Below are 14,367 nucleotides of genomic sequence, written 5' to 3'. Positions count from 1 at the left end.
CCTCCATCCCCCCCTACCCCATTCCCTATTTACCAGCCACCAGGGACTGTCTGAATCATCAAAGCTCTCCAAATCTTTTCCAAAAATTCAGAGAGCTTTGAATTGTTTTGGACCTTTTAATTGGTCCTCTGATTCAACTGGGATTTGGAGATTTGGCCACCGAATCGGGCCAAATCTTCTCCGAATCAAATCACCACCTAAAGCTTTGCATAATCAGTAGATCACTTATGAGGCTCGTTCCCCTTACTAGAAATAATACCAACTGCCATAATGGCCATGGCAGAAGTGTTCACACTGTAGCCCCTGTCAGATTCCAACAAATCTGCTCAATTCTGCCAAATACCTTGTCATCAACTAAAAGTTGATGACAACGACATGAGAAAAAGACTGGAATTAAAAAGACCTGAAGGTAAATGTTGTTATTCTACATATGTGAGAATACTATCTAGTCTAGTAAAGTGTGAATTTACACCTCAAACAACCCCTGTGATGAGAATTTTAATGACAGAACATGTAAAAACAGAAAGATGTGTGAAGGAACGACACATTTTGGCTATGTAATCTGTATACACTAATAAGGTTGGTGCTTCTTAGCTAGTGGGTACAGATCCTACTTCCAGGTCTATGGCAAAAATAATTTCAGGATAAGAAAACTAGTTTGTTAAATAGGGAGTTTGATATTGGAAATGTGAACATGAAAGATAACACAGCCCTCCATTAATGTGATAAAAGTACGCAATTGTGTAGTACATTTTGCTGCTCCTCCGTATATTTACGCCATTTTTTAGGATTGTAACCATTGTATGACCTATCACTTCTGGTGTCAGTCATAAACTTGCCATAGATTGACTTGCTTATGTAAACTCCATAGTAATCTTTTTTTTTTTTTTTTTGGCCAAATTCTCTGGAAATGAATCCCAGCCTGTTTTGGTGTCTTTGCTTCACTGCCCTTTTCCTTCTTCGAACACACTTACTTTAAGTGATATTTCAAAACATGATCTGGGGATTAATAAAGCTAAATTGAATATTTCTATGACTAGGTAATAGAACAAAGATTTTATTACTTTAAAAAATCATAGCATTTGCATTAGTCATCCTGAAAAAAATACTGTAATAGGCATTTTGAAATGCACTGCACAGAATATGTATTTATCCAAAGGGGCATTTAATAGAAATACAGTTGCCTTGTTTTATCTAGTTTTATGGATCTTTTTCATTCTCAGCTGAAGAGAGCAGAATATTTCTGCTTTATACCAAAGAACAGATGGATCAGCAAGACAAACTTTTAAAGCATGGGCCACACCCTCTGCTAGTATACTCCATTGATTACAGGAGCATTACACCAGCAGGGAATTTATCTTAATACTTGTTAAAAGGCTTGAGCTTTCCAAAAGTCTTTCACATAAATACTTTGTGAAAGACCATCCTTTTGTTTTTGTTTTTGGGGGGAGGGGTTGGGTGAGGGAGTGGATTTTGTTCTAGACCTGTCTAATGAGCTGATTTAAATGGATGAAAAAAACAGTTCATAATAATTCTGCTGATTTGAGTGTGGTTTCAAAAATAGAACAGTAAGAAAACAACAGAAACATTAGGTAGGCTACAAAGCATTTATGAAAAAAACTATAGCAACCTTTCTGTAGAATCCATAATGTATGCAAGCTTTTAAGGATTCCACTGCATTTATAATTCATAAAAGGCTTTATAAAAACAGGAAAAATAGCACTTTGTTCAAATTGTTCATATCTTCCTAGAACTTGATGTGTATGTGTCTGTGTCTGTGTTTAAGAGAGACTGAGATCTTGCCAAATAAAATTTTAGCTGAAATACAAAGGAGCTTTTTGGCAGTAAAATGAAAATATAAGACCTCTCTATATTATGGGCATATGTATTATGTGACGGTGAAAAGATTGGAATATCTCTCTTGGACCACTGTGCAAACCAGTCTCTCTGGGATTAGATAAACTGAAAAGAAAGGAGCAAAAATACAAAACAAAGCATGCAAAACACCTGGCAGACTCATACATAGCTGTACGTGAAATTACAAAACACGCAATCCGTAAATACAAATCAATTCCATCAGGTTTACTATACAGTACTTTAGTAGTAACAGATAGTTGAAAATAGTTTTCACTTAACAGGAAAATTAATTTTAGGGGGAACAAAATGGTGAAGTCTTATCCTGGAAAACAGCAAGAGAGGTATTCTATCAAGGACCTAAACTTTTCTTTGGCATGGTAAAAGGGAAAACGGAGTTTGCCAACCTAATTATATTAAGTTTCACTAAATTGGGGCCAGTGCAGTGTTATTTTGCACATTCTACTTACATATTTTTTTGTTTTTAATATGCTTTCATATAAATGTTTTATTCAGTATGATGCACCTGTGTATACAACAAATAATAATAAACACAAACTGTACAATGCAGACAAACTCTTTGCATATATGTATGTAAATTTAGTAATATATACCAATAGTTCTTGATACACATAGCCTACTACATGCAGTTCATCATTGCCATCCTCTTCCCATGCAACAGATGAGACAAGAGACAAAACTAAAGGAAGTAACAAAAGTACAAACACCAAACCCCTTTGTTATGTTTAAATGTATTTTAGAAGAAACTGTTTAAAGACATCCATTCATTGGATTAAACACCCTTATAGATAACCTGTTTTAACTAAGAAAAGGGAACAAAAAGTGCAAACAAAACTGATGTTACATTTCCAATATGTACTAGTCATTTACAAAAATAAAGTCAGCCTTTGTTTAATCCTTCAAATTGTTGTTGGCAGAACAATAGCCGCCCAAGATGCCAGTTTTAATTTTGAAAATGGTATGCATATGGCCAGCCAGATTGTGCCCTCTGGATCCCCAGTGCATACCAGGTCTGTGGCACTCTCTACCCTCTGGACCCTGCGGAGGTCTCTCTCCGTAGTTCCAGATCTGTGCTGAATTGGATAAAGACTGGTTAGAAGAGGGAATGAATGCATGTGGATACACCAGCCCTGTGGAAAAAAATCTACAACAAAATTAATGCAACCAACAGTAGTATTATCTTGTTCACACACCTTCCCTCTTAAATCTGGGAGGGGCGGGATTACGATGGTGGGGTGAGTTAGTTACTGCAATGTCAGCATCACTGCTGTACCAATGAACCAGGCAGAGGACAGTGCCCAACATGGATACGTCTGGCTTCTCACTGACTGACTGGGACTACGGTAAGCTCTGGAGCTTTCATTTTGTTTGGGGATGGCAAACAACCTCTTCTGGTAACAGAATGAGAATGGGGTAGTGAGGAAACAACAGAGGTTTTCCATGGAGATTTTTTCCATTAGAGGCACTGGGCGAGGGATTAATTTGGGCCCAGGTTTCTCTGTACATATTTTGCCACAGCATTAAAGTAGGTGTGTCTTTCTTTAAAAAAAAACCCCTAAAATACTTAGCCAACAGACTCCCGCTGTTGTGCTTCAGCCATCTCTTTAAAATAGAACCAACCTTCAGCAATTAGTTTGTTGTTTCAGGCGGTGTCTATAACCGAGGAACTGGACTGTCAGAAGAATCATTTGGTATATTTGTAATTTATCAGCATTACAACAATCTTTTGAACAACATATTACTCGTAAGTGTTACTTATTCAAACAGAACCTCATATGAAAATTGCATAAGCCTAAAGATTTGAGACTGAATCAGTATTCAGCTAAGCAGGCTGGGTATTTGAAACAACCAGTGGCTAGTTATGAAGTGAAGTGTAAAGACATGAAAAAAATAATTTGTTAGGGTTAATGGAAATAAAAAGGGAATGATTGTTTTTTGTCACTCTTAAACACCATGATAACAGCAAGAAGCCAAGACAGCATTATCACACAGTTTTCCAGAACTGAGGTACAGTTTGGTCCTTGTCACTCTTTCTAAGAAGCAAATGGCTATTAAGCACACTCTTAGTACCCATATTTTTAGTTTTTTAAAGGTATGCAACTCTGTGTTTTGAAACTTTTTACATACATGATTTATCACTTTAATGGCATCTTTGCTGTATTGACAAAAACATATTTCTATTTTTTTCTAAATTCGTTTCATTGCTTTTGACTGATGCCAATGCAGTGTCAAGAATGGTTCTCATGAAGCAATTGAATATGATCCAAGGTCTCAATTTCAAAATGAGCTGAAATTTCCTCTAGTTTCATGTAGGAGAAAGTACAGTATACAGAGATCAAGGCAAGGCACCTTTAATCTAGCAATTTGGTGGGCACATCCTAAGAAGTTGGGTTAGAGGTATGTATTGGGATACAGGTGAAATACATAGGACTGGACTCCACATGCTGAGCTAAAAAATAAATAAATAAGTCAAATAAAATTTTTCTAATATGTCCAGTTTTAAAACTTGGGGTTTTTTTAAACATCAAAAACAAACTATAATTTGTAACTACTCTTTGCATTGCTGCTGCAAAAAGAACACAAAAATATCCTTGCCCATGCTTTGCTGAGTAAGAGTGGAATACAGCCAAAAAGAATGATGGCATTAAGTTTAGTTCATTAAAAACAGGAAAGTATTATACTTGAGATGGATTTAGGTAGCGCAATTCTTGTTAGTCTTAATTATTGTTTTATTCAAATAATGAGGATTAGTAAATGAAAAATGAGCCTTAATTCAGGCCTACAAGGCCTACAGAGTTCTTTGGACCCACTTTCCCAAAAATGAGTGGGTCTCGCTTGCTGGGCAAGGCAAATGTTACCATTTCCAGTAAGCTTGTGATATGTATAAAACACACAGAAAAAAAAAACTGTAGGGGGATGCCAAACACTAGTCTCAGAAAACTTTCTACTGGTTGTGTTTGACACTTTTTCCCTCCATACTAACGCCAACCTCAGGAGCACAGTATCTGTTACTAAAGTGTATTCACATTTAATCAATATTGTAAGCCAGAGACAACAATTCTATTCTTTATAGATATAATTTATAATAATAGGTTTTTGAAGGCTTCCTGATTCCCTGATTGCTTTCAGAACTAAGCCACCTGCAACACTTAAGTTTTAGAGAAACACAATCCCTGCAAAAGGTCACAGACAGTGGAGCGAGCAGCCTTGTAAAAAAGGGAAGAAGAGAAATCCATAATAGCACAGGTTTACAGCGTCTAACTAGAAATTACTTGATATTATTTGTGTGCTACAAAATAGAACTTAAAACACATGGATTTCGCTGAAACTGGACTCAAAAAGGGATTATGGGTAACTGTCAGCAGGCAAGGTATCAAGTGTACTTGTGAAGTATGTCATTCACATGAAGTGTCACAGTCACAGAAAAGATATTAAAAAGGCATTCCATATCTGGTAGGGCATTCCATGGTCTGAGTTTAGCTGGTTATCCAGGTGTCTTCTCGTTGTGGGTGGAGCTACTTGTTGAGATTCATCCACTCGCAATAACTTAGTTCAGAAACAGCAAAGAACAAGTATTCACTTGCCTCAAGCTGATCCATAGACACCACAGTAGGAGAGTCTGGAAAGGATAAATTGCTCAACTGTACTCAGGGCTCAATAAGTCATAACACCTGTGAGGATCGGGCTATGTCGTCTTACTCTTGTTAACTGGTTTGCCTCCATTCATTATTGCAGATGCACTTGTGCTTTTACTTGGAGTTACCCCAGCCTTTGGCACTGTTTCTCCAATATCATGCAAAGATGGTTCTCGATACATGGCAACTAATAGAGGAAAGAAGACAGATTGAAAAAAAAAATCAGTAGCGTTCATTTTTATATCATTGTTCCAAGAAAAAAATGTTTTAATTTTCCCTTAGTTTTGTTATGAAGGAGAGCAGCTACTATGAAAGGAACCATCTGCTTTAATCCACTATTATATTTGCCCTCCCAGTCAAGCATCTCATTCTGTGTTTGTTCATCACATCTGACTAACACGTGCAGCAGGAAATTGTACCTTGTTTTTGAAAAGGAGACTATGATGTAATTATAGAAGTTTAAGAAATTAGAAACAGTTGTTCTACCTTCATTTATACAAGACAGAAAAATGAGCTGTTCAGCTGAAACCCTCAGGCACTGTACTGTCTCATTACAAGATAATTTAAGTCAAAACTGAATTTTCTGATTACATTTTTAAGGATTCTAGACATTTGTGTAGATCATTAAGTGACTTCTTTATCAAATACCATGAGAACATTAATTTTCAGTGTCAGAAACTGAAGTGACAGTCTCAGAATCATAAGCTTCAATTTTTAATTAAGGAAAAATCATTTAAGCAATCATTATATTACTTTCATATTTTTCTCACAGTCAAGTTAATATATGGCATCATCCTCATCTTTAAATGACTTTAAAGAAAGATGCATTTAAAGACAAAATTACAGAATGTTTAAATAAAACAAAACCTGATGAGATTAGACAGATGGAGACTCAAAGATAGCACTTGAGCAGCATTGAAAAGGATTAAATGACTATGTATGACATGGTTGCTGAGTTAACAAGGGACCAGCAGCAGTGACCCAGGATATTCCTTTCACTTCTACATCCCTACAAGGGACTTGGGCCTTTAACCTCCAAAATATTTAAGTGTTTAACTCCTAATGGGAAAATCTGGGCCTAGTGTTCAGGCTGTGCTGGAAGTATGCCAAGAATGGTTCCAGAGAGCAAACAGAGCAAAAGTAGTTCAGTTAGTATTGATTTATTTCTTCTTGCCTAAAAGTTCCTGTGTTATACAGCCAAAAACAGCTCATAGCCACTGATATTTGCTGGAATTTTGAAATGCAGAATACTTCAAGTCTAAACTATTAACTGAACTTATAGAAGCACTGAGACAGCCCACTGGGCCTCAACAGGAGCCTAACAACTTAAAATCCTTTTTGGAAAATACCTATGTTCATTTACTAAGTTCCAGCTTTAAGCTGCTTTTTAATGATTAATGCTGGTGGATAATTCATTTTCCACGTCACTGAATAAGGTAATATTTCACTTCCACATAACTTTGGTAGCATTTGTTTATATCAGAGCAGTGCTAAAAGAGATGTCAAAGCAGTCAAAAGAATTAATCGTTGCACATCGGTTTTGGGGGAAGTTATGCGTTTCTCCAGAGAGCACAATCCCTTCTTCCCTTGACTAATTAGAATAGGAGTCAGTAGCATCAAAGTACTGACCTTGATCTTCAATGTTGAGAAGTTTCATAATAGATATGAAGGGCCCATAACATCATTAACTAATCAAGTACTTAACTTGTTCTAACATTCCCAATGACATAGTCTAAATCCTTTTATGGCTTTTGAAAGTTTGAAATTAAATTTCTTCTCTAGGGTACATAGCACTGGTGATGGTCTATGTCTTTAGAGTGCACCCCCATAATTGTTTTTAGGACACTTTGGTTTGCTGACTAATTAGGAACATGATGAAATAACACCATGACCTACAAAAATATTAAGTGAAATAACATACACTAGAATGGTAAGGGAAAAGAATTACATAGCATAGCTCTAATCTTTGATGAACCTCTTAGGCAATATAAAGCAACTTATTTCTAAGCCTTGCTTAAGCTATTTTAATAATAAAAGAAAGTCTGAGAAAACACATCTCAGTGATGACATACTCTACTAGAAAAAACACTTCTTCCCTAATCTGACTGTGTAGCGATTGCTTTAAAAATATAGTTGCATTTTTTTTATGCTAACTTTCAGTTCAGGGGTCAGCAACATTCTTGGGCAGAGTGCCAAAAGCACCAGCAACCTTGACTTATAAGATGTTGGCAGACCAGAGTGGATGGCTGGGGAGCCACGAGAGGCCAGATCCTTGTCACAACACAGACCTTGCCCCTTCCCTGCTATCTGCCCTGACGTGTGTGCACCAAGCAAGATGCCTTCACATGCCGTGCTCTGGCACCCAGGCTGGGGTTGCCTACCCCTGATCTACTTATTATATAAGGTTGAAGTTTTTCTCTAGGTAGTGCTGAAGGATTGTGAACATTTAAAAGGCTACCTACACCGCAAGAAATAGGAACACAAAATTATATCAACCTAAGCTGAGATGTGAAGTGACTATCAGCCACTCAGGGCTCTTGGGACCATTTTGCTCTGCATAATGAAAATGTAACACACAACATGAGTTAGGGTTGAAATTCCTCAAAATCTATTCCACACCTTTTCCATTACAGTTATCTCAGAATTGCAGGAGACAAATGACACTGCTGATAAAAATCTTTATTCAGAAAAGCCTATTTTTTAAAAGATGTTAACTAATGAGACACTTTTCAGTACAGCTGCAGCTATGAGTAACAATCTGCACCAAACTGAATGAAATCTGGAGTGTAAGAGAAAACAAACAAGCACAGATGAAAAAAAATGTTAAAATAAGTAGGACAAATGGACAGTTCCATATTCAATATATAAATGAGCACGTTTTGCCAGATAATGCATGATATCTATAAGTTTAGCACAACTAAAGACATAATTTGTTACTCCCTTTTCCTAAACTAGCGTAAAGGCTGGCATGCACATGTGTGCAATACATCATCGGCTCAATATTGCAGTATGCTTTAGCTTGTAAACATTGTGTTAGGAAGTTCTTAAATTAGATTGCTGACATTTCATCTATTCCATTCATGCCTCCCCATATGTATACTTTTCCTAAAGCATACTTTATTGTTTAGAGCTTTATTCTGGATAATGAAAGGAATATTTTTTTCCACTGCAATACTGACAATTTGGGCTCCTACTAGAACACAGTTTTGAAACAGCACACAATGCACTTCAAAAAAAGATTTCACTTCAACTAATAAAATGACCTCTTAATCCCATGGAAGCCCATTTTACAGGTGCCCTTTCCAGTGTACACTGTGCTGGAGCACAAAACACTCCATAAATCTTGGAAACTGCCATATGAAGTAGTTTCTCTGTGTGCTAAGCACATTCAGAAATGCTATTTTAGAACCCTTCACCTTTCTTTTGTCATACTAGGAACTTCAAGGGAAAGACTTTTAAATATTTCAGCATATCTGGCTGTGATGGACCAATGCTCACCTTCCAATGGCTTGGGTAGAAAATGAGCTGCTGGTTTTGTTTTCTTCACTCTGTTTCCTTTCATGACCTGCCCTTCCTTATTAAGCCCCAGGAACCAAGCCCTACCAGACTCCTGTTGTCGGTACAGCATAGATGAGTAGATTACATAATAGTTTTCAAAAACAGACTCCTTAAACTTGCACTCCGGTGTAAAAAGTTCCTGTGGGAGAAAACGTACATGTTAGAGCACATACCAAAAGCTCTAAATCTATCTTGTCATTTCTGACAGTGTTTTGGTGCTAATTTGGGAACCTGGCTGGTCCACTGAATAAAGCATGGCCTTCAGAAACTCAGAAGACCTGATTTAAAGGACTAGTTTCTCCATTTCGTACAATGGGGACAAGTATACTTACGTCCTCTGTAAGGAATGTTGGCATCTAGAGTTTAAAAAATACTAAGAGTTTGGTATTAGTATAATTGTGCTTATTTTTCTACAAGAGAATGAATTTGTGTTTTAACATGTTTGACAGTATGTCAGAGTCCCAGTGAAAGCAAGGTGGTTTTTTTTTTTTTTAGTTTTCACATATTTGCCAAGTGTAGTAAATCCCAGCTTTCACCTGCACCCCTGACCCTCGTGCTTTATTGAAAACAGTTAATATGATAAAAATGAAGAAAAAATTGTCCTCACAAGGATTTTAACATGCATGAAAAAGTATGTTATATTGCTAGTGGAGATACGGTCTCAAATGCTATTGAAGGGTGTTTTGTTCAGTAGAGAATCACCACAGAATGCAACTAGGCAGAATGACTGTTCCCAAAGGATACTGAGTCGACTCAACTCTCACTGACCACATCATTCTGACCCTAAGTGCTGATATTGCTGGAAAGAGTCTTATTCAATGATACAGCAGGTGTTCAGCACCATTTCAAGTCAAGCTAGTTAAGGCAGATGCAGACATACCATTTTAAATGTTTCACACTTAGCAACATTTTTTAAACATTGTGCTTCCGCTGCATGACAGTTGTGCAGCTCCTGTTGTGTCTTCCAGTTAGAGTACTTGACCGTCTCTGTGGTTGCATGTTGCTGGTGCTTCCTGCTCCTATGATGAACTATGGGTTTATTGTGATAATTCTGTTTTAAATACATTTATGTCGTTACAATATTGTATGCCTCAGTTTATCACTAAAGCTAGTATATGGGGAATGAATGGATTAAGAGTCAGTGAAGTAAGAGATCTGCCTACTTGTGGGACAAGACAAGGTGGACCTCTAGCATCAACAGAGACTGGAACAGTTTTTTGACACATCTACACATGAAGATAGACAACACCTGGGAGGTTGGGGGGAAGCTGAATGAGATGAGGGCCACTCATAAGATCAGGGGGCAGCAGGGCAGGCCCTATGAGGAGAGGCTACGGGACCTGAACCCGAAGAGAAGGTGAGGGGGGATCTAGTGGCCTGTTATAAACTAGTCAGGGGGGATCAGCAGGCATTGGGGGAGTCACTGTTCCCCCGAGCACCGCCAGGAGTGACCAGAAATAACAGTCACAAGCTGGCAGAGGGTAGGTTTAGGTTAGATATCAGGAGGCGCTACTTCACTGTCAGGGCGGCTAGGGTCTGGAACCAACTTCCAAGAGAAGTGGTGCAGGCTCCTACCCTGGGGGTGTTTAAGAGGAGGTTAGATGAACATCTTGCTGGGGTCGTTTGACCCCAGTAATCTTTCCTGCCATGGCAGGGGGTCGGACTAGATGATCTGCTCGGGTCCCTTCCGACCCTAGAAACTATGAAACTATGAGCACAACAGTTGACAGAGCATAATACTTGACACACTCTGATTGGGGACAGAGTATGGAGAGGGACATAAGCTGTCCAGGAGCTGGGCAGATTGGAAAGAGAACTACAGAGCATTCCTTGGGGCTGCTCTTGGCTATGTGGGCTGGATTTGGGGCAAGGGAACTGCTTAACTCTTTGTGGAGGACAGAGAACCTCTGGTGGGATGGCCTGTCTCTTTATTGATATGAAACTGTCTAATGCTTATAACTTTAGTTGCATTTGTTCTCTCCAAAAAGGGGTAAAGTCCCTCTCTCAGGAGCTGAACTGGAAGATAGCTTCTTGAATCAGGGCCCTGGAGAACCAGTGAGGGTGAAGAACCAAAAAGCCAGGGTCTTAGAGTAGAAAGTAGCCTGGGTTGGCTTTGGGGGGCACTGTTAAAGACCAACAAATCTGCAGGGGTCTCAAGAAAGCACTGTCCCTGGAGAACTCCATGACATCTCCTTCCATAAAAGTGGAAAAGACTGTCAATGCCGGAGTACAAGAGGCTTCAGTGAGGTAACAGTCAGGAAACGACTATCTGCATCCAAGACAGGGGCTCTCAGCACTCACGGTGCTACTGCTCCAGGCACCTGGGTGCTCTGGGGTTTCCAGAGTGTCACAAGTTCTGCAAGCCCTGGTGACTGGAGCACCTCAGGACCAGGAGCCCTGGCACTGATGTACAGGGAGCAGCAAGGGTCCAGAATGCCCAAAGTTGCAGGAGCCCCAGTGCCCACAGCCCTGAGTGCTGGAGCCCCAGGGGGCAGAAAGTGCAACAGGGTGGAGGTGGGGTGAGCATGCAGTAATGGCCAAAGTGCTTGGAGTTGGGGTGGAGGAGGAGGGAGAGGAGAGTCACTGTATTTGGGAATACTGGAGGACGGATAAGTCAATGGAACAAAATGTTATTAAATAGTACCTGCTCCCATAGTACATGCTCCCTGTAGGCATTACTTTGTCACACTTAGGAGCCTTTTATCCCACTTATACATCTGTATGGTAGCCTTTTGAAATGTTTCAAAGGCGTTTCAAAGCCCTTTGAAACGTTTCAGATGTTATTTCTGTCTGAACCCTTTGGAAGCCATCCAGCTCAAAGCACAAATTTACGGCAATCTGGTTATCTAATCTATTTAAACAATTAGTGTGTATTTTTATTAACAGGAGTGAATAGGAATAAAATATAACAAGAGAAATAAAAAGGAGGCACAGGAAACAGATTTTAATATAAACCTTAGGGAGGAAAAAACACTTAAAATATATGTTAATATTTTTTTTTTAAACTACAAAACTGGTATATAGCAGCAAAACAGCAGAAGTTGAATCACTAATTACATATACAAGTGTAATATTTTCATTTATATTTGTGTATGAAAATAAAAGCAGTGTGGTGTGTTCTTGATGCCTTTTTAAATAAGTGAACAGAAATGGACCAGTAACAATTCTAGCCCTTGTCTACACAGAAGTTACAACAGCGAGAATTCTAGTAGCAACATTATTTCTGTGTTCATGCTGGAGTCACTTGCATCAGTGCGGTGTCCACACAGTATCACGCAGTATCAAGCCAAAGCACACTGCATTGCTTGCAGGCATTGGCAAGTTCTACAATCTGTTTTTATTCTGAACTGGTCAATTCCATTGGTTACAATTCCACATATTATCTGTCAAGAGCTATCACTGGATTTTCCAGTAGTCTCTATTTTTGTTCCTGATCCCAGTCACAATTTCATGCTTTGCAAGGAAATCACGGTGTTAACCTTTCTCTTCCAAAAACTTCCAAGATTGACTCTTTAGCCTTTCATAATTTTGCCGACCTTCTGCGCCCTCTGAGTAAAACATATCTATCATCTTTGTGCGGCGAGCAATACACCTCAAAGTTCTGTTGAATAGCATCATAGTTAGCTTCAAACCTTAAAGGCACATAACTGCAAAGTCCATGCTTAAGTGCTGAATCTAGACTAAATTCTTTAATACTACTAGTTATAGTGTACCAATAAGTGATACTTATCTGTAGTGTGTGACAGTTCTGTCTCTACTCATAAACTTACTATTGTTCTCTCAGTAGCACTCCCTTCCTGTTTGTAGAATAATTCATTTGTACAAGGATGTAGGAACTACAACTTGTTTGAACAAAAACCAGCAGACAAGATACAGGAAACCCCTAGACTGTAACGTCACCTTTCCCACCAGATACCAGATTTCCAACAAGCTGTCCCAGACTTTTAAGAGGTTTGCTGTCTGTGATGCCTTCCTTTCTCCTTGAATTGATGCCAACTCACAGAAAGACTCAAGGAGAATCAAAGGCAAAACAGAAGACAAGTTGAAATAGTAGCAGAACTGACTGGTAAACACATGCCTGTCTTATACTGTTTACATTTTTCATTTTCCTAGGCTGCTGAAACAACACAAGATAACCAAAAAGTACCTGCACAAAGCTTTCACTCAGCTTCTTGAACACACATGCTGCTCTTCTCCATCCAATATTCTGTTTCCCTTTAAATCTATATGATCACAAATGTCACCACACGTTTTCTGAGAGAAAAATTCCTGCCATTTATCTTTACCAGCTTCACTTCCCCACCCCACCTCAGTTGGGGTATGAGGCTTATAAAGGATATTTGTATGTTTTTCTTTTAATAACCCCTTTAAACCATGTAATTCTTTAGGTAACAAACCATAAAAAATATCTTTTTACAAATATCTGTTTAGAAAACAGAAATGTAATAGATAGTCTTAGACACACAGGCCAGAATACTAGCTATATGAATTAAACATTATTTTTTAAAATTGTGACTTGTGTTACTTGTTCGGATTATAATTGTAGCTAAAATCAGTCTTAAGTAGAACAAGGTCTGTAGGAATCTGTTCCAAACTGAAGTAAAAAATAGGTAGGAAAAACGGCTGTCATAATTGTCAAACTTCTGTAAAAATTAGGATTAATTCATGTATTTAACAAAAGTATAAAGTGATGTTCTACAATACAAGGGTAAATACCTCCTCTATGTAGAGAGAAATTTGTATAGGTTTACTTCATCAGAATTTAAAAACTATTTACCTACCTTTATTTGAATTTGGTAAAAAGAAGATGTTATTTATTTTTTGTGGGGGGGAAATCACTGTTTATTCATACAAACTTGAAAACTTCCAAAATAAGTATTTGTTTATTGGTAATGGGTCCCTGGCAATGCGTCCTGAGTTTTTATTTGAAGATTTTACAATCTAGTGTTACAGTCCTGTCTCTAGCAGAGTCAGGCTCATAATGAGATTGCAGAACTGGAGTTTGTATTAATCAAAAACATTTTATGTTTATTTCACATCAGAAATGTGTCAAAAATGATCAGCATGCTGGAAGTCCAAATGCACAGCTACCTTCACCCTCCCCTCCCCTCAAAGCACTGGGAAAATAAAAATGTCTGACTGAGCAGACTATAAGCATTAACTTTAAATTGTCAGGCGGTGGCTAGTTTACCATTTGTGGTAAGTTATTTTTAATAGAAGCTATGTATCTGTATTTCTGCTAATAAAAAAGAGGGTGCATCTACATGTGAAATTAATTTGACTGAATAAACTCTGATGC

The 14,367-nt window shown here is 38.2% G+C and overlaps 1 protein-coding gene across 2 annotated transcripts in view; it reads right to left on the bottom strand.

Moving 5' to 3' along the window:
* Positions 1-2,061: 2,061 nt before the first annotated feature.
* The window catches only part of FGF14 (fibroblast growth factor 14), a 691,909-nt gene continuing 679,603 nt past the window's right edge, over positions 2,062-14,367 (bottom strand). For both annotated transcript variants that reach the window (XM_019529697.1, XM_019529698.1), the window contains exons 4-5: positions 9,009-9,207; positions 2,062-5,697 (exon numbers count right to left, since the gene is read on the bottom strand). In XM_019529697.1, coding sequence (XP_019385242.1) covers positions 5,561-5,697; positions 9,009-9,207 — 336 coding nt within the window. In that variant the 3' untranslated portion in view covers positions 2,062-5,560. The remainder of the gene's footprint in view (positions 5,698-9,008; positions 9,208-14,367) is intronic.

This window comes from Crocodylus porosus, unplaced genomic scaffold, assembly GCF_001723895.1.
Source record: "Crocodylus porosus isolate Cpor-Errol unplaced genomic scaffold, CroPor_comp1, whole genome shotgun sequence".
NCBI lineage: Eukaryota > Metazoa > Chordata > Crocodylia > Crocodylidae > Crocodylus > Crocodylus porosus.
This window is presented reverse-complemented; position numbering and strand designations above follow the sequence as displayed.